Below are 18,905 nucleotides of genomic sequence, written 5' to 3' on the forward strand. Positions count from 1 at the left end.
CACCCGCTCATTTCTTTAGTATCCCACGTTTAATTCTTTAACATAAAATAGAACAAGATAAACCCCTGTTATACCAACAGAGGCCTATTTTCTTTTTAAACAACCCTATCCTTGAAAGATCAGAGGTTCAAGCTGTTCATGCCTCCTAATTACATAACCAAATAAAACTGAGCAGCATGGCATCTGCTTCTCAAACATCACAATTAGCCGAATCATCAATTTGCAGACAACAACCTGCATTGCCAAAGTACCGGCATTTCAGTGCTAATTATATAAAGTAAACATTTATACCCATGAAGTTGACAGCCAGACTAATACACGTATGGCTCAGTCCCACAGAACACTGTCGTAGCTTTGCTCCTCCTTTGTCCCACGCAGGAGGAGAGGTCCCTGTGCGAGAGGACCACTGACTGAGGTGCTGCGCTACTTCTGCCCTGAATTACTTCAAGCGCCAAGCTCAGGCGTGCTGTGTGGTGACCAGCCTTTCCGAAAAGCCCCCTCCTATCCCAAGACCAACCTGGACACCGGTCCCGGTGCTGACAGTGAGGGGAATACTGCCCTAAAAAGGTTTTTCACTCTACAAAACTACCACTACTTAGGAGTGGATTCAGCAGTCCTGAAGCACCCAAACACCTGCCAAAACAAGCAAGAAGTTTAGCTGGGTTACGAGTGCACACTCCCGGCCCACAATCAGTGCCAAAAATCTAACAGACAAAATTCGGCTTTTGATAAAGGTATGCATAAGCACACAGCTGTCAGCCTGCGGGGCTGCCTGCTCTCAGGCATCTGCAATATAAGTTACTCCTGATTTATCATCTCAGTTTTAAATAACAACATCAATTAAGCTAGATCAATTGTACCTATGGAACTCCATAGGTATCCCACAAAAACCACAGCACTGTGGCACAGTAGAAAGCACACAGCAGATCTATAAACCTTCTGGAGAGCAAGCCCAACTTCCTAAATTTACTTAACCAAACAGAGAAAGCCCTTTTTAATAATAATTTTAAAAAGCCATTTTGCTTAAAAGATAACCCAACATGCTTCCATACATGCTGCTGATAGCTGCTAGATTTGAAACATACACAGGTTGTTCCAATTGAGCATGTTCTTCAGCAGCACTCAAGCAGGCTTATTCCTTTCATTTTATGCTCTTCAAATGCAGAGGCTTCCCTGCAGATAATGAGAGTGTTTTTTCTAGAAAGTGTAAACAAATCTTGTGCGTTCTATTATCCCAGCTAAGCTGTCACTGGAAGTTTCTGGCAGGAGAAAAAAAATCAAAAGAAAACAAAGCTTTATCTTTATGTTCTAAAAAAAATATACACATTATTTTAAAAGCATTAGAAGCCACTTGATCTTCAAACCCATCTGAAAAATCACTCTCAGAAGAGACAATCAGTGACTATGCTGGTACCTTAGGCATAAACAAAACAAATAATTGTATGCTTGACCTGGAAAGCTGAAATTAATGCACTCTTGACAAAACTGCATACAAATAAATCCCTGCATAGGAAATAGAAGCTAATTCGTAGAAAAGTTTTTTAAGTTTTTCAGTGCGTACTTATGGGTTCATGCTAAGTCCAATCAGGATCAGGTGAAACGAGATCTTTTCACATCTCACAGGATAAAGGCCCTTATTTCCATACTTTCTACAAACTCTCCTCAAGAAAGAGAACATAAGAAAAAATAAAACAAAAAAGTCAAGTTCTCCCCACTGTTACATGAGGTTAACATCACAGACTACCAGCCTGTAAGTACGTAACAGCAGAGAGTTTGGTCAAGCGGTTTCTTTCCCTTGCACCGCTTCACCAGGGCAATTTTCCTGTATAATCCAGCGGGGCTCTCCTAGACCGCCCATCACAGCTGTTGATTAGTGAAGAAGGCTTTTGTCTCCCTGCAGACAGGATTTACACAGAGCGGACAGCAGAGGGTTAACTGCCTAGAGCAGATTTCATTCGACTGGATATGCGAACAGACCAAGTCTGCCAGAGCCTGAAAGACAGTTAATTAAAAATCAGAAGTGAGCAAACCTATCTGCCTAAAATAAAAAAATGCTTTAACGTGTCACACTGACTAGTGAGATTGCCAAATTGTGTATCCACCAGACTACACTTTTTAAGCACTACCCTCCTTTACTTCAGGGGAAAATCCTGCTTTAAAACTGCATTGGCATTAATATCTTAAGAGAAATATTTCATTAAAAGATTACTACAAATGAATATAAAACTGTTTTTCTTTTTTGTCAAACCAAGCTTCTGAACTTCTTTTAAAAAAAAAAAAAACCAAAAAAAAAACCCCAAAACCAACCAAACAAAAAAAAACCCCAACACAAACTGTGGTAAATAAAACACTTCGTGGTATACAGATTAAGTACAGGGGTTTCCGTTTTTGCTCTTAAACTCAAAATACTTTAAAAACTACAAGAAGACCTCCATAATCTAGTAGGAAACACACAACTGCAAACTTTTATAACTACTGCAACAAAGAAGATACCTTGGAGAACAGTGGATTTCCATTAAGAGACTCTGCTCTTCTGATATTTTCAACTCCACACTGAATCAAAAATAAGGAGAAAAAAAGTTAAGTCTGCTAGATCCTTCACTAGTTAGCCTTCAAAATCTTCCTTTCTGCTTCATTCAGAAGTTCCCCCAAAATGATGGAATTAAATGCCGTACCATGTTTTTCAATACAGCAAAAATAACTATGATGCAAAATTTCACTTTGCTGCCAAAAATCCATGATTCTTTTTTAGTTAGGATAGTAGTGGCTTAAAGAGTTAAACCTCAAAAGACAAATTCCCACCTGTTTTGTGTTGCTAAAAATTAATTTAAGTTAAGCCAGTTTAGATTAATTTTCAATTTACAGAAAGATAAAATTTGCCCCAAATCATATTGCAAGAAGCAATTACAAAGCAAATTTCAAGACAGGAAAAGTAATTTCAGAGCACCACTATCCAAACAGTTATAAAACCCATAAAACATTCACCTCATTTGCTAAAACTTGGGCATACTCAATATCCAGTTCATAAAGTGTTTCAATGTGGTCACTTGTAAATGCTATTGGGACCAACAACATGTTCTTCTTTCCTCTTTGGCACAGTCCTTTAATGGTCTCATCTGTCTGTGGACCAAGCCAAGGCATTGGTCCAACCTTTAAGAAAAGGGGGAGGGAAATAAAGAAAAAAAAACCTCATTAAATCATTCTTACAAAGAACACGCATGTTTTCTTAAGCAGGACAACACAGACCAGATTATGTTTAAGATGGAGCCAATTATTTGTATTTCCGTGCTTTTGATAGTACCTCTCACTTTCTCCATTAAATTTTTTATGAAGACATACTGTCCTGTCATTTAAATCCCAAAGAAACAGAACCTGGGCTGGCCTAAATGAGACTCTCATTAAAATAAATGAAAATTTGAATAAAAGTGTACTGTTTTCAGTTCAATAAAACCCTGACCCCTACGGCACAGGGTTTACCTGCCTTTTAAAGAAGTTACCATTCTGCAGCAACCTGTCCTTACCTCTTTACTATCCACGAAGCATTTGGTGCCGATGTACCATAATATGCAACTTCAAGAACAAGACAACAATGGCATGATAGGTGTAATGCCCTTGAGACATAAGGTTACTTGTATTACATAATTCTGGTAAAACTTATGTTCCTTGCTATTTGCAGTAGTAATAGTAAGTACAAAGTAATGCAAGCAGTCTTTGTCAAGAATAATGAAGCCTGTTTGGATTAGGCTCATATTATTATTAAGAATGCCTATATCACCATGATGACTTCAGAAAAATTGCTCAGAGATTCTCCAAAAGCAACAACTTAAAAATCCAATGAGTGCTTGATTTTTCCTTCTGACAAAGACAAATGCCAAACTAGATGTTATGAGATCATAGGTTTTCTAACAGACACATCAAAAATCTACTTTAAAATGATGCAATACACAAAAAAGGTGAGAAACTGTGGACTGAATTTGAGTAAAAGATGGGGATTCTGTTCTAGCAGAAATACTTGCTGAAAACGGGAAAAAGGCACTGAGGTTATGATCTTCTTAAGCTGGAAGATCATAAACTCCGTCACCTGAAGAGTTTTACAGTGGCAAGTGGCTTTACAGCTTCCCTGAGCACATACCTTGGACTGCCACACAAGCCTGTAAGGGTTGGAGTAGTTCAACTTCTCCATGACTCTCTGGACAGTAGCTCCCACTTCCTGAGGATACGGATCACCACGGTTCACTACCTTCAACACAAAAACACCAGACCTTTTTCTTCCAGTGAACATGTTTGAGCAAAGACCACCTAAAGACTGGGAAAGGTAAGCACGCTGCGCGTGATGTGGCTGCACCCAGGACGGGCCATATCAAGTGCCTGGCTCATCCGAAACAGGGAAGAAAAACCTGCATTCTTGCCCAGCAAAACCTATGATGAAGCTGTTTTATCAGGACATGTACTCCTCCTGCTTCGCAAGAGAAAAGATAAATTCTTCTATCATCATATATAGATATAGTTACATTTTGGTAACTGCACTGCATTTTTGAAAAATGATCCAAGAGCCATTTCACTGCAGCCGCTGGTTGCTGACAGAAGTCATTTATTGCAACTTTGCAAAGATTTTACTTTCATTCCTTCAGGGAAAAGTATTATTACTGCTTTCTAGAGGTGAGAAAATGACCAAATTTTCCCCTCCGTTACCATCCGGGTTTGAGCTGGCAAGTTCGTGAGGCCATGAAAGCAGCCGTACCGAGTCTGACCTGACCCAGCGCCCCATCTTCAATGGTGCCCCACAGCACAGATCTGAGTAAGCATGCCGGAGAGTCATCACAGTCCACGTGCCTCGCCTTCAGCTCTGCGTCAGGCTTCCAGCTGCAACTCACTAACTTGCCTTCATATTTCTCTTTCATATTTGCCTGGCACTTCCACAACTGTGGCCCTGCCCTGTGGGTGTGCGAGCCGCACACCCTTCCATTCAAGCCCAGCTAGTGTGACTCTGGTCAAACTATGACAGAAACAACCTGACGTAACTCACGGACATGGGCAGCGAGTGAGCCGAGAAGAGGATGACGACATCTTTCCTTTTGTCGGGGGGAAACAGGTTCAGTTCCTTCTGTATGTGATCGGTGAAGCACTGTTCAGAAAAAAAAGGAAAGACCTGAATAGAAACACTAAGAGACATTATATGATCTCAAATGTCCCGAAACAGGCAGCTTCGATGTTCCAGGTTGCCTTGAGAACTTCAAAATTTCCTTTTTGCGTGGGGCAATAGCAGGGGGCAATAGCGAGAGACAGCACGTATTACATACTGTCACATACACAGTATCACACAGTGCCCAATTCCAACACACCAAAGGCCCTCATGAACTTTTGATCATCCCAGTGGTTTTAAGATGCTGGTAACAAACTGAAAGAACATAACCAATTCAACCCAACTCTCCTCTACTGCCTCTGAAGAGCGGTTCCCTGGCCACAGAGGGCGCACGCGTGCAGCTGCTAGGGCAGGGGGAGAAAGAAATGGCGAATGGGCAGAGCACAACCATCCTCTCTTAGCAGCCCCATTACACTTAGACTAAATTAGAGTACATACACACGGCATCAGAGAAAAGCCTGCTCTGCAAAAGGTGTCCCCTAATGGACTGCTGAGGCAAGTTTGAGATAATTGTATTCAACTGTATTCAGAGACCTCCTCCTTAAGCTCAGCTGATGGGAGAGAACATGGGAGAGATGGGACACCTCTGTCCATCAACATCTGAAATGTTCTTAGTACTACACAAAAAAGCAGGGAAATACCTCTGACCCTCCACTCCCACTGCCAGCCGTAACACCGCATACACACAGCTAGGCCGAGGGAGCGGACAGAGAGAAAAGCTGCCATCACTGCTGGCATCTGGTGCTGCAGGAGCATGAAACAACTCTGTCTGCATGGTCTTCTCTCTCGGATATTTTACAGTGAAAAACAGATCAGAAATGTTAAAAAAAAATTTAATTTCCATTTCAACTTTATAATCAGGGGCTGAGTCAGCCCTTTCAATTACAGCCTCCCCGGGCTTAAGGAAACGCACACTGGTGAGCTTATAAAAAAAAAAAAAAAAGGGGGTTGTACGTACTCTGTCTAATCGAAACCATTTTGCAGGTTCCCTGAAGATATGAAAGGTTCCTAAACTCGCTGAGATGTTTCACTGTAGGCAGGGAGAATACATACTGAAGGCATGGAGGGTGCACAATAAGAATGGCACGTCCCAGGACAGCATCATGCTCAGGCAGCTTGTCAGAGGAAGGTCACACAGTGTGGGCCGTTCCACCTTGCCTTCCTTCAGTCATTTTTTATCATCTGTTCAGCACACCACAAAACTCAAACTAGAGGAGAGGCTCCCCAAGAAAGATAAGTGCCATTTTCTCTGAAAAGCAAGGAGCAAGGTGGTTTCCCTTAATTGCTCCTGCCACAGCCAGTGCTGTGCCTAGAATTGCCTCTTTGCTGCTGGATGAGAATCTGACAAACCAACATGATCTGTAGGTTTGTCAACCATAGACCTGCCCTGAGCAGGAATTTGACCTCTAGAGGTCCCTTCCAGCCAACGCTGTTATGATAATATGACTATGCTTTTAAAACAAGATATGCATGGTGATCACTTTCACACATTATCATGCCAAAACATCTGGCATGAAATAACCATCCTTCACCTGTAATTTCATACATAGTAGACAAGACACATTTCATTACCATAACTAAAATGTGCCCTCAAATTGAAGCATTCCTTTTATTCTCCTCAAGTTTTTTTTTTTAAATAAAATATATAAACACAGCCTAAATCAGCAAATAGGTTCATCTTCTTTTAGTACATTCTATGGCTAAAAATCTTGTAAGCTTTCTTAGAAGCTAAGACTTGATCTAAGTGAAGTGTTTCCTCAGAATGTTTCTGTTGCTTAACATTATACTGCGTTTTTACTGGTAGCAAATATTTCTAAAAACGAAACTCAATAAACATCTGTATTTACTTAGTTCTTTGTTGTTTTAAAGTCATCTGGCAATGCAAAGATACCTGGTTTCTCCTACATCAACCAATCTAAGAAAAGCCCAAAGAATGCCAATTTGATAACATATCAGACCTGCTCAGTTCACACCTCTCATTCTGACTCAAAGGCTCTCATACGAATCCATACCTGAATAAGAAGGGGATGTGTGGGCCATCGGTCAATTATACTCCACTTCATCTTCGGCTTCTCCCCTTTTTTATTATAGTAGCGATAAATGGCATTTAAACTGCTTCCTGAAATGCAGAGAATTAAGAACATAAGTTCAGCCAAGGCATTAGCAACTTGTCAGATGAAATCAGTTTTGTAGCAAGGTATTATATTTTAAAATGCTACACATTTAAAATGCACATTTAAAATGTAAGTCAGAACAGAGAGCCTCAAATGGGAGCAATTTTATCAAAGTTCATACAACGTACCAGCCAAGAACAATTCGCTAAACCATTCTTTAACTGAAGAGCAATTATTGCGCTAGTTTCCATGAAGAAAGCTTTCTCAGTCATGTTCCTGAGCCTTCAGTTTATGTTATCTCACAATAACAATGGTAACATAAAGCTATCCTGAGTTAAGAAGTTTCTACCTAAAATTCAGAATTATACTAAATACAGAGGACCTCGAGTTGGCAATGAAGCCAACAGGAAGGGGCACTTTGAGGAAGACAGGACAGCTTGCACTGACACTCCGCACGCTCTCTCAAGGCTTGCAGACACGTGCCTACATTCGCCACTGTCCGTGCTCTGCTCCTGCACAGACGCTTACCTGTGGTAGAACAACTGTACTGTGGGTACTGCGTGAAAGCGATAGCCCTTTCAATGCCATCTTTCTCCATCTCTTCAATTGCTTCTTCTGTCAGAGGATGGACGTACCGGAAGCCAATGTAGTATTTGTGAGGCGCTGCCAGCCAAAGCACAGGAAAAGAAATTGCAGAAAAAAACCCCAAGAACTCTCAATAACACGTCATTAATAAGTACAAAGTCCAGAACCAGACAGACTGAAACTGTTGAAATAAACTTCTTGATATTTTCTAAACCGCTGTCATATAAACACATCTTTCTTTGGCCAAGTATTTTTCTAGTAACTCACTTTGCTGTTATTAGAATTTAAAAGTGATTTATACTGTTGTTTGCTTCTGCAGGAAGCATCATTCTTCTGCTTTTACTTAGTTTAGCAGAGGCGTGGTTTCTAGACTGTACAGAGCTCATGTTTTGCTGGGCAAGTTCTGATTTAAAGGATGTATTGGTAAAAAAGCGTCACTACAAGATGCTAAATGAACACTACTATGCCCTAACAGAGACCACAGTTACAGACGTGTTACGGGCTTCCTAACAGCACAGCTCAACTCGCTTACTGAAGTCAGAAGTCAGGTGTTTTAAATACACCAGTGTAATTAAAATGCCAAAACCTTAGGAAAGACAAGGCTTTCTTCATTCCACCATACAAAAGGAAATGCATTGCTTAAGCAGTTTGCACATTCCAGGAAATTTTATTTACCTAAACTTTCAAATATAACTGGGCTGCAGTTTTGTGTGCCAGCACTGAGATAATCTGCTCTACAGGGATCAGCTTCAAAGAGGAAAAGGCCCTGCACCTTATAAACATTAGCTACCTGTAAGGCATTTCAAGAAAATCAGATAATTTTATCCCTTTCATGCTCCAGGTGCCAATAGAGAAGTCATTAAAACAGGACGCCTTCAGTGCACAAAGGATTCATATGCCTTTGCTGGATCAAGCCCCCAGTCCCAGCACTGCAGGGGCGTTCAGGCAGAATTCCCAGGCACTGACCGTTTGCTCCGCATGCCCTCCCTTCCTTGCCCTCTAACTCCTATTTCAGCTTCAGCAAAGACCTGGCTCCCTTGCGTTTCCCTCACCTACTTTATCTTTTCCTTCATCATTTTATGTAGATGTAATTCTATTTCATTTCTTTCCATTTCCTTGCCTCCAGTTATCCACATTAAAAAACAAAGCTAAAAACAAGACAAGGTGGAACTATCGTTTGATTCAACTAGTCACCATCTTTGCAAGAGAAGATGCCTTCCCCCACGCTGGTAAGTCTGCTCCGTTTGCACATAAACCCCCAAGGACCAGGGCTGTTGTGTGGGGCAGGAGATTAGCGGTACTGCGTAAGGGACACATATTCTTCCATTCTGTTTTCTGGGTGTTTTTCATAGAAATCTTCATGCCTTTAAACACTTTATTTTGGAGGCAATATTATTCTCTCCAAGGAAAACATTTGACGTTTTTCCATTTTTCATCTCTAATCTTTTGTCGGCTTCAAGGTTTGGGGAGTATGGCTTGGTTAGGGGGAGGGAGGGAGGGCAGTTTCTTGTTTTATTTTGTTGTTTTGTTTTTTTTGTTTTTTTTTTTTAAGTAGAGGACAGAGGTTCTTAGGAGAACAAAAGCAAAGTTTCTTTTTCAGGGTTTCCAGGTCACTAGCTCTGAAATAATATTGAATAGGTTTCTGAAGGAAGCAGATGTCCTGTGCTTGGTCTCCACTCCACGCATTTACACCGGATTCAGAAAACAAGTTTAGTCACCCCCAGTTCTCTGCAGGAGGCAAGAGAACTCCCAGCGGAGAGCAGTAGCAAATAATGACCCAACTTCAGGAGCCCCAGGAGCCAGTAACCTCATTAACTTTTTTAAATGGCATTAAAAACAAAAGTCTGACTAAACAGAGCAAAGACAGTAGGAGTTTAACCTGGGAAAGGACATACTGGGAAAAAACATGGCTAACACTCTCGCAGTATTATGTTTTGTCCTGGATCACAAGCAGCAAAGGAGAGATTTTCATGCCTGTATACATACTCATTTTGTCATTACAGTTAAGAGTCAGAACTACTAGAAATAGAGTGACATCTCCTTCCACAAAGAGCTGCCAATCTAAAGAACCAACGTGCCCCCCTTCATCCTGTGAGCTTTCTTTCTGCTGACAAGGGAATCTCAGCTAAAATACAGCTTGTCAGAAATATTAAGAACATTATAATTAAAAACAATAAAAAAATCAAGATGTGCCTTCTTAAAATTTAATTACCATTGCAAGACATTAGCCTATTTGATGCCAGCACTAAAAAAAAAAAACCCAACAATAGAAATGGATTTTCCTATCACCATGTTTGTGTGATTTATTCTTACGGACTACGGAGCCTACCCAACCTCACTCGTTCAGAAGGAAGAACTCTTGTTCATTTTCAGACAGCTGCCTGTAACAATAAAGCTTCATATTAAAATTACATTGTTCCCAGATGACATGGGTGAGGCTCTTTATTTACTACTTTACATTAGTCCCATTGCCGAAGTGTAACATGTCAAATGTATACTACAAGTCAGTAAATCAGTAGATTGATTAATTTATGCAGGAGGGAATTTCAGGTGGTTATTGATACTGTCTAACATGAGCTCTTCACCAACTGCAAATACACAGCAACTATTAACTCTACACCCAAAAAGTCCCGATCAAGGTAAAACGAGTATGCGAAGTATTTCTTCTTTGCCATGTGTTTGAAGTCTTACCACCACAACCTGCGAGTTACTCATTAACAGAGCTCAGTGCTCCCAAAGTGCTACCTGTGAGCACGCGATATTCCGAAACGTGTAGCTCAGTTTGGAAGCACATCCAACTGTTTCAAGCTATTCTGAAGCAACACAGTACTCTGTATCGCTGCAAGGTTACTCGAAATACTTAAGGAAATGGTTAGCACTCAATTCAATTGTTAGCAACGGTTAGCACGTTCAATTTTTAAAACCCGCAGCTACTGTTAAGTAAAAAAGGTCTCTAAACGACTTATCAGGTGTAAGAACTGCACAGAGGCGGGCATGACTTCACAAAAAGTGGTCACCAAACAAAAGCAAGCAGGAGTGGTACCCTGAGAAAAGCAGATAAACTTTTTAAGCTTTATCTTCAGAACCTGTTGCAAGCCTGACCCTTCAGGGGCTGCTGCTGCTAAAAACACTACTGCCTTGGATGCCACAGCTTGGTGCGGTTTTGGCTTCAGGCTTTGACTATCCTTGCAGGGACTACAGCTGGAATTAAGCTAGAGAATAGCATCTGTGGAAAAAGGATCAAACATCACCCGAATGAAGGTATCAGTACACGTTACATGTTGAACGAATGAAATAAATTTGGTTCTAGCCTTCCAAGAGCATTACTTTTCACCTTCCAGAGCCTTTTACCAATCTTCTACCTCTAGCCTTTTTCTACCCAAGTTTGAAGCAGATGCCACAAAGAACTACAATATAGCTAGGAATCAAATAACGTGTATTGTCAAACAGGGAGGGGATTCCCTGACACACCAGCATCACATCAGCAAAGGTCATGGAAACTGAAGGGAGAAGGCAGCTTGCAGCACCACGCATTGTAAAGCTGTTGAGCTGAAGAGAACAGAGAGCTCTCCTCTTTGGCTTCTCTTACTCCAGCAGTTTTTCTATTAAAAATGTTTAGTGCTCCTACTGGAGTGGCAGGATGAGAAGTATTATCTGTAGCTAACACACCGGTGAGGAATTCAGCAGGCAGCTTAGTGAGCTCGTTAACTCCTTCTACTCACAAAGGTAGTCTGCTGCTTCAAGAACAAAAAGCATAATGCAGAGAAACACCTTATCTGAACAAAGGTGACCCCCAGACAGGTCATTTCAGACAGACCAACCATCGCGTTCCTGTTTCTCCTGGCTTTTGTCAAAGCAGTAGTGATTCACTGTCTTTTTCTGCCTGTCCCATAAGAGGCTAGACACAGAATATGGCCATCACCCTTGAGCTGCTACGTGAATGTGGAAGTTTAATTTCTAGTGCTGCCATTCGCATTTATTAATGCCACAGTTTTAATGTCACAGAACAAGAAACTGTAGCATAAAAGGTACTGTAAGCAAATGACCTATCACCTTCAGCAAGAAGCAGAGATGAACTAGAAGTCTGTTTTTCCTCTGCTGTTAACTGCACAATACAAGCTGAAGTCAAATTCAACTAACAACCAATTTGAAAGCAGTTTAGCTAAACCACTGCAAATTCACCATGAATGCACTTAACCTGGGTGAAAAATGACTCATGTATCCATTTGGTTGGAGGTTTTAGGAGAGAGATTGAACATGGCTGAATCACAGCAAATTAACCTCACGCAGATGCCCATAGTTGTTTGTGTTTGCACACCTAGCCCATTGCAATTGCACGGTAAAACATGTTAGCTGAAGGCCTTAGTAAAAGGACATTCACAGAAGCATCTGCACCCATTTCCCATCACACTAATGCTACCAGGTAGCTTGGCACAGGGTAATCCATAAGTCACCGCTCCTTGCTGCGAGGGAGCAAGGTTCAAGAGAGATTCAGTGATCCGGAGAGAGGAGAGGGAGGTTGTATTCACCTTTCAAGTTTTCTTGTCATCAAGGAAGAACTGGCAAAGACAGTATCTACTTCCACCCAAGCCAAACCGTTAGGCCTTATCTCCTGCTCACGTCCTTGGCTGGGGCTCACTGCTGTCACTGAACCAAGCCCTGCAACGTTCATCTATGATACCTCGTCTTTTCTTCCAACTGACCTCCTCTTCAGTCCTGAAATCGGGGCTAATTGGTGTGTGTTCTTTTATCCATTATTAATAGTTACAGATTCAGACAAAGTTTTAAAGGCTCTGGATACATCCAAGCAATAGTTGCAGAGGGACATTTCAGAGGAATGAAAGACACCTGCGGCTTTGGAGAACAGTCAGACTCCCGACACCCTCCCATGCAGTTAGCTATTCTTTAGGCTCACGCTGACGTTACAACGGCAAATACAAAAGGCTTTATAGCTTTAAGTTCTGGCCTCAGAGCTGTTCTACATCAGACAGTCCCTGCACAGCGTCCCAGCCAAGCTGGCCCTGAACGGGGAAGGGCCCTTGCAGGAAGCAGCAGGAGCAGGGAACGCTGCACTGTCCTCCGAGCCCTAACTGCTGCTGCTGTGAGTGTGTGGCAGCTGAATGACACCGTCCTGCAGTCAGCTACAAGAAGCAGCCACGAGAAGGTGGCCGTGCACTTTACAGCAGGAGATCCCACCCCCCGTGAAACTCAATAGCACCAGTGTGCAGAACATGAACAACCAGGAAACCCTAGATCAACAGTCGTTCTTTGCTCTGTGTGTGCACGTACACGCGCAGCCTAAGAGGAGCATCATTCTCCCACTCTATTTCTTCATAAAAGATAAAAGAATTACATGAGATTATACTGCCACTGCTAATGGTCAGAAGTCCCCACCCCGTTTACGCTACTGCGAATGCCACTCCAACACCCTTCTCCCATGCCTGCCTTATTTGTTCACATGAAATACATTCCCCTTTCTTATCATCTAAGGCTCAACCACTTGTCTTCAGTGTAGACTTCTTCAAGCTCAAGCAGGGCTTACAGGGCAAGGTATGACACCTTGCAGTCATACACACCAACAGAGACTCCTGTCACCTAGCTTCAGCCATCTGAAAGTAAGATACTTGTCTCCCGTAGTAATCTAGATTTCTTCCCATAATCAAAGGAGATAAGGGTACCTGTAGAGGTGACACCTGCCCATCTTTGATAATGGCCTTAGGATGAACTGAATCACTTTCTCTCCAAGCCCTACTCTCTCTCGATGAAGGAGTGAGCAGAGACCACCAGTTTAGGCCAGATGCCCAACTTCCTGACAGCCGAAGTTATGCAAGACAAAACATGCCAAAAGCATCTAAGGGCGGACATACGCAGGGCAGCTGTTAAGCTTGGGCACAGACAGAGGTGGCAGCTGGACCACAGCACATACTGGATCCAGCCTGAGAAGGTGGGTAAATGTTTGGTTGTTGGCTTTTAGTGCTACACTGTTACTGCAGGTTGAACAAGTACCGACAGTACTCTCCAAAATCAAAGCCATTCTCCAATGCAGCCACAGAAGTGACCACAAAAATATATTTGCATGTGTGATTTTGGATATGCTGAGTTTTTAACGAATAAGAACTTCTGCAATATATTTGTTATGAACAGTGAGAACACTGTTCACACACACAATAAAAATCAAGAAGCAAAAGCTGCTTTACAAGCATACTTTCAACACATGAGACAAAAGAAACTTTTAACAAGCACAGTAAAGTACCGGTGCGAGGAGACATGCTGTCCAGCAGTTTCACCATGCCTTCTCCCTGCACCGCCGTCCACTTCTTGATTGGTGATCCACCTCCAATCCTGCTGTACTGCTCCTGGATTTTCGGTGTGCGGCGTTTGGCAATGAAGGGTGCTAATTTACTACAACATTCAAAAGGTACACATATTAATATCATAACCCAAATCACCACCCCTTTCCCCAAATCTCTCTGCTGCAGTGGGTTGTCTGTGGCAATCTCTCCAAATTACAGCAAACCATCATTGCATGGCTTGTTTAATGTTATATTCCATCACCCTTCTCAAACTTGCTAAGTGACAGGAAACCACAATTTGCAATTAGAAGAGAACGAACTTGGCACACCTATTTCCAGAGAATTATAACACTGTTTCTTGCACTGACTGGTCCCAAGATGAAACAGTCTTAAGAAATGCTGATATACACAGAAGTTAAATCTCCAAGCCTACAGCTAAGACAGCAACACCCAACACTGACTGCAACACAAGACTTCACAGTGTTTCTCACTTTTGAACTGGAAGCGTCATTAGATCTCTGTCCAGGAAGAGACGAAGTAAGAAATCATGCACGTCATCCAGCCGTTCTGGACCTCCCATGTTTAACATCAAGATTCCTGTTTTAGGTTTCCTATGGAAGCAAGAGATATTTCAAATCCTAGTGACCTGCTGCTTTTTTTTTATTATTATTATTACAAAACAATCAGCTTATCCTTCTGCATTTGTCTTTTGCAAAAGCACCATCCTATTTAGAAGCTCATCCTGCTTATGTAAAAATATGAACTACAAGCATGAATAGCCAGAGAACAAGTATTTACACGATCTTTACTTTTTTAAAAAAAGTAATCACTTTGCAACACAGAGAAAATAATCTCGCAGCTGAAGGCTGTAAGGGAGGTTACAAAACAGGGTCTAAGGAACTATCTCAGCTGAACGCCAGCTGTAGATTCCAACCGAACCACGCAGCAGCTTCCACAGAAAACAGATGAGCTACCCACACAGGTCTTTGTCTTCATTACTTTGGAGACACATCTCATCTCCCAAAGCAGTGAAAGCAGCAAAGAGCCATTCTACACATAAAATAAGTGCAGGGTTGGTTTTGTTTAGGTTGTTGGGGTTTTTTTCCCCACAATGGGTTTTCTACCCAGGTGCAGGTCCACCACACTGTTCTAAGGATAAGGTCCCTCCCAGCACAGCAGAGCAGAGCAGATGGCGGTATCAGCTTTTACAGAAAGGGCTGCTGATCACAACTCTCACCCAAGAGGTGGATTTCCCCATCAAATTGTTTCCCCTGCCCGCATGAGGCCAGTGATCAAGATCTCTCGCCTCCTGAGCGGACGGAGTCGAGGTTGCACAGGGAGCTTTGCCCTCCTCTTGTTAAAGCCAAAGTCTTACAAAGGGCACTGAGAGGAGCCCAGGCCTGCCCCGATGGGTTGGAACCTCAGTTTCCAATCCCCTCCTCCTCGAGTGTCTGTCAGGAGGTTGCTGAACAAAATCCAGGAAGCAGGAACCAGAACCTCAAATAATAATAATATCCTACTGTTTGTTCTTCTGTTGCTTCTGCACTGCCTCAGGCCTTACCATGGGCCACTGCCTCACTGCATTCTGCAGAGAACAAGGCAGGCAATCCTTGCCCCACAGAATTGTGAAAACAAGAGCCTCGGTGATTGCAGCCAGCCAGATAAAAGCAATTACACACGGACAAAAAACCTAGATCAAGCCCCATGACTGCCACATTTTACTACATAACCAGCTTTGCTATGCAAGTAAAGCAGCATACCATATCGGAGAGAGACAGAGGGCAACAACAGCAGGTCACACCCACCCAGACCTCAGGACAAACTTACCGCACTTCTGGCTGAATTTGAGGTTTTGTGCTTTCTGTCACTGCGGCTGCAGTTGCCTGACCTCTCCACCGTACTGGGACCCTCAGCTGACTTTTTACAACTGGAAGAAAGATAACAGCACATTGATAACCTTGCTCCGGGCTGAGGGCCTCTTCACAGATAGGCACTAATCCCTCAACAGCTACATAAACACACTTGGCAGTATTGCGCTGCTTGGCATTTTCTCCCTTAAGCTCCAGGTCCTGGAACCAAAGAAAGTCATGAAATTGCAAGCTTCTGCCTTTGTTTAAACACTCTGTATACTAACAGCTTTTCAGATACCAGGCAGAAACCTAAAACCAAACAAAAGCCTCACTAATCTTTAAGCTCCAATCATAAGTCCAAAATAACTGGTGACAACTCAAGAGAAACTACGCAGGGCTGACACACTAACGAAGTAAGTGTCTCATGGTACAGACATACCTGGGCTAACTGTAGACAAGCAAAGTATTTCTACACCACCTCGACAATGTAGGTTAGACATTTGTTAATTTAGGGTCCAGCAAACTTCAGCAACGTAGGTCAGCATCTGCGAGCCATAAGGACACAGCTCCTTAGTTTGACCCTGTGTTGGGTACACTGAGCAGCAATTTCAGAATCCATTTACCTAGGGACGTGGGCAGCCTTCTTTCTCACTACCCAGCTAGGCGATTTCTATTATTCCTGGATTTCAGCATCAGCCAAAAACCAGGATACTTTAGAAGTAAAGTCTTCCCACATGCTGGTTACAGCCTGCTTTTTCAAAAGCATGCTTTGTTTTCCTCAAGAGTTCATAGTCTTGTTCATGGTATTTTTTACTGCAACAATAGTGTGAATTGCCCAAGACGAAAAAAATTGTTAAATTCTGCATCCCTAGCTCTCCAGCAATCGCTTGGTGCAACACTTCCCTCGTCAGACTGCGAGAGTTCCAGCAGCAACTGAGCCCCAATAGCACAGACCTCCGCAGCGGCCCATCCACCCGCTGAGAAGAGCGTCTTATGGTTCACAGGTTCCCTAATAACATCCTGAACAGATGCTGAACGCCCTCAAAACCTGCCGAAATCAACAACAGTGAAAAGCATCTTGCAAATCCAGCTTCTTACTCGGGATTAAGAGTGTGTAGCTGCGGATACCTCTGTCTGCAGTGATATAAAAGGCTGCAAACTGAAGAACTTCAAGCATCGCTGATGCCTGGAAGACTCTTTTCAAATATTTATATTCTTCTTCCAGTTCCTAGGTTATTACTTTCTGAAGCACTGACACTATATGTTAATTATATAGAACAATAAAAAGAGAAGTTTCAATGGCTGTATCGATCCTTCTGCACTGTAAATAAATACCATAAAGCATTTCTTTTACTTAAGGTGAGGTTTGGGCATATTTCTACCTGCACCATAAAGCACATGACACAGAAGGCACACGATGTGCGACGATGATGATTGCAGCTTGATGGAACGTTGATAAAAGTGTTCCTTTATAAGTTTTAGAAATGGCATTATCGTATTAGCCTCTGGAGCCAAGGCCTGACAAACCTGGTCCCCGGTGCGTGCAGTACACGGAGTTACTCCGCCGTTACAGCAGTAACTGGGCAACGCGTCATATTTACAAAGAGTGAGGAAAAGAGCTCCTGCTGAAGGAGCCCACAAAAGTGACTGCATATTGTAAAAACTGCAATACAAACTATAAGTAGACAATAGATATAACACACATTTGCAGCATTAGGACAGCTGTGAAACTGCCTTGTGACCGTATTCATTATTCACACCTCCTCACCGCACCTGGCCTTATTTTGAAAACTCAACCTGTGAACTGTTAAACAAGGATGATTTTTACACAAACACTTTCTAAAAAGGAAAGTCCCTCATTTAAAATTAAACTCCTGAGAGGGGAAAAAAAAAACCAAACCAAACCAAACAATGAAAAACCGAGGCCGACAGCAGCAAACGACAAATGTACCTCAGATGAGAAAATCCCAAGCCTCACAGCCCTCAGTTCATTTAGAGGAAAAACCATCATTAGCCGGTCCGGCACTACCCACGCGCTCCGCTAATTAAGCCGGACTTTCTTTAAGGTCCCTGCAGCGCAGTTACCACAGCGCGGAGACGCGACCCCCGCGGCAGAGGCAGCCCCACCGCGCCCGGCCTTCGCCGCCCGGTGCTCGCCGGCCCCCGCCGCCCGCAGGCTCCAGCCCGGGTCACGGCGCGGGGATCGGAGGCCCCGGCACTACCGGCAGCGTTACGCAAAGGCACCTCACGGGCGTTGTGTAACGCGGTCCCGGCGGTGCCGCTGCCCTCCCGCCCTCACAGCCCCCGCGGCTCTGCCGGCAGCCCTCAGCCCCCGCCAGGCCTCAGCCCCCCGTTCCCGCCGGTTGCGGACGGCGCCCACAGACTCACGATGACGCGCCGCCCGTCCGGCGGCGTTAGCACCAGCGGCGGCCATCTTGGCGGCGGCCGCCTGCATTCCCTCAGGCGGCCCCGCCGCCGCCCCCCGGCTTATACCGCCCCCGCCGCCTCCGCGGCACCGCCCCCGCTGCTGTACGGGGGCGGTGCCGGGCCGTGGCCGAGCCGGGAGTCCCTCAGGCTGTTCTCCCCCGGCTGTCCTCCACGGTCCCCGTGCGACCGTTACCACAGGACCGAGGGCTCAGAAACGAGAGATCAAGCACCCCATGATCAAAACAAACAAAAGACCCCAATATCTAATTTTTTTGAAGCTAAACTAATAATAGCATCCCTTCCATTATGCAGGGATTACATTTTGAAGGTTTTCTTTGCAAACACGCATGCTAAATAAAATATGTACTTGGACATCTCTTAGGTTTGCACAGTTAGGCTCCAAAGAAGCTGCAGACCCTTTTGAAAAGGATTGTAAATCTTTTTTTTTTTAAATCTTGGGATCTTTCTCAACAGAGAAGCTCATCCACCACGT

At 43.3% G+C, this 18,905-nt stretch overlaps 1 protein-coding gene across 3 annotated transcripts; it reads right to left on the reverse strand.

Annotated features, from left to right (window-relative positions):
* Nucleotides 1-210: 210 nt before the first annotated feature.
* On the reverse strand, nt 211-18,460 carry FECH (ferrochelatase). 3 transcript variants are annotated; one of them, XM_075136633.1, is made up of 11 exons: nt 18,374-18,458; nt 15,963-16,062; nt 14,627-14,746; nt 14,096-14,244; nt 7,786-7,920; nt 7,156-7,262; nt 5,027-5,125; nt 4,133-4,240; nt 2,986-3,150; nt 2,494-2,553; nt 211-1,992 (listed from the first exon to the last, which is right to left on the reverse strand). In XM_075136633.1, exons 1-11 carry the CDS (start codon nt 18,438-18,440, stop codon nt 1,858-1,860), a joined length of 1,245 nt encoding a protein of 414 aa, XP_074992734.1. In that variant the 5' UTR covers nt 18,441-18,458; the 3' UTR covers nt 211-1,857. The 3 variants fall into 3 exon arrangements, with proteins under 3 accessions (XP_074992734.1, XP_074992735.1, XP_074992736.1); XM_075136634.1 differs by lacking the exon at nt 7,786-7,920 and having other exon boundaries at nt 18,374-18,460; XM_075136635.1 differs by lacking the exon at nt 15,963-16,062 and having other exon boundaries at nt 1,574-1,992; nt 18,374-18,448.
* Between the last annotated feature and the right edge of the window lie 445 nt (nt 18,461-18,905).

The sequence above is a fragment of the Calonectris borealis genome, chromosome Z, assembly GCF_964195595.1.
Source record: "Calonectris borealis chromosome Z, bCalBor7.hap1.2, whole genome shotgun sequence".
Taxonomy (NCBI): domain Eukaryota; kingdom Metazoa; phylum Chordata; class Aves; order Procellariiformes; family Procellariidae; genus Calonectris; species Calonectris borealis.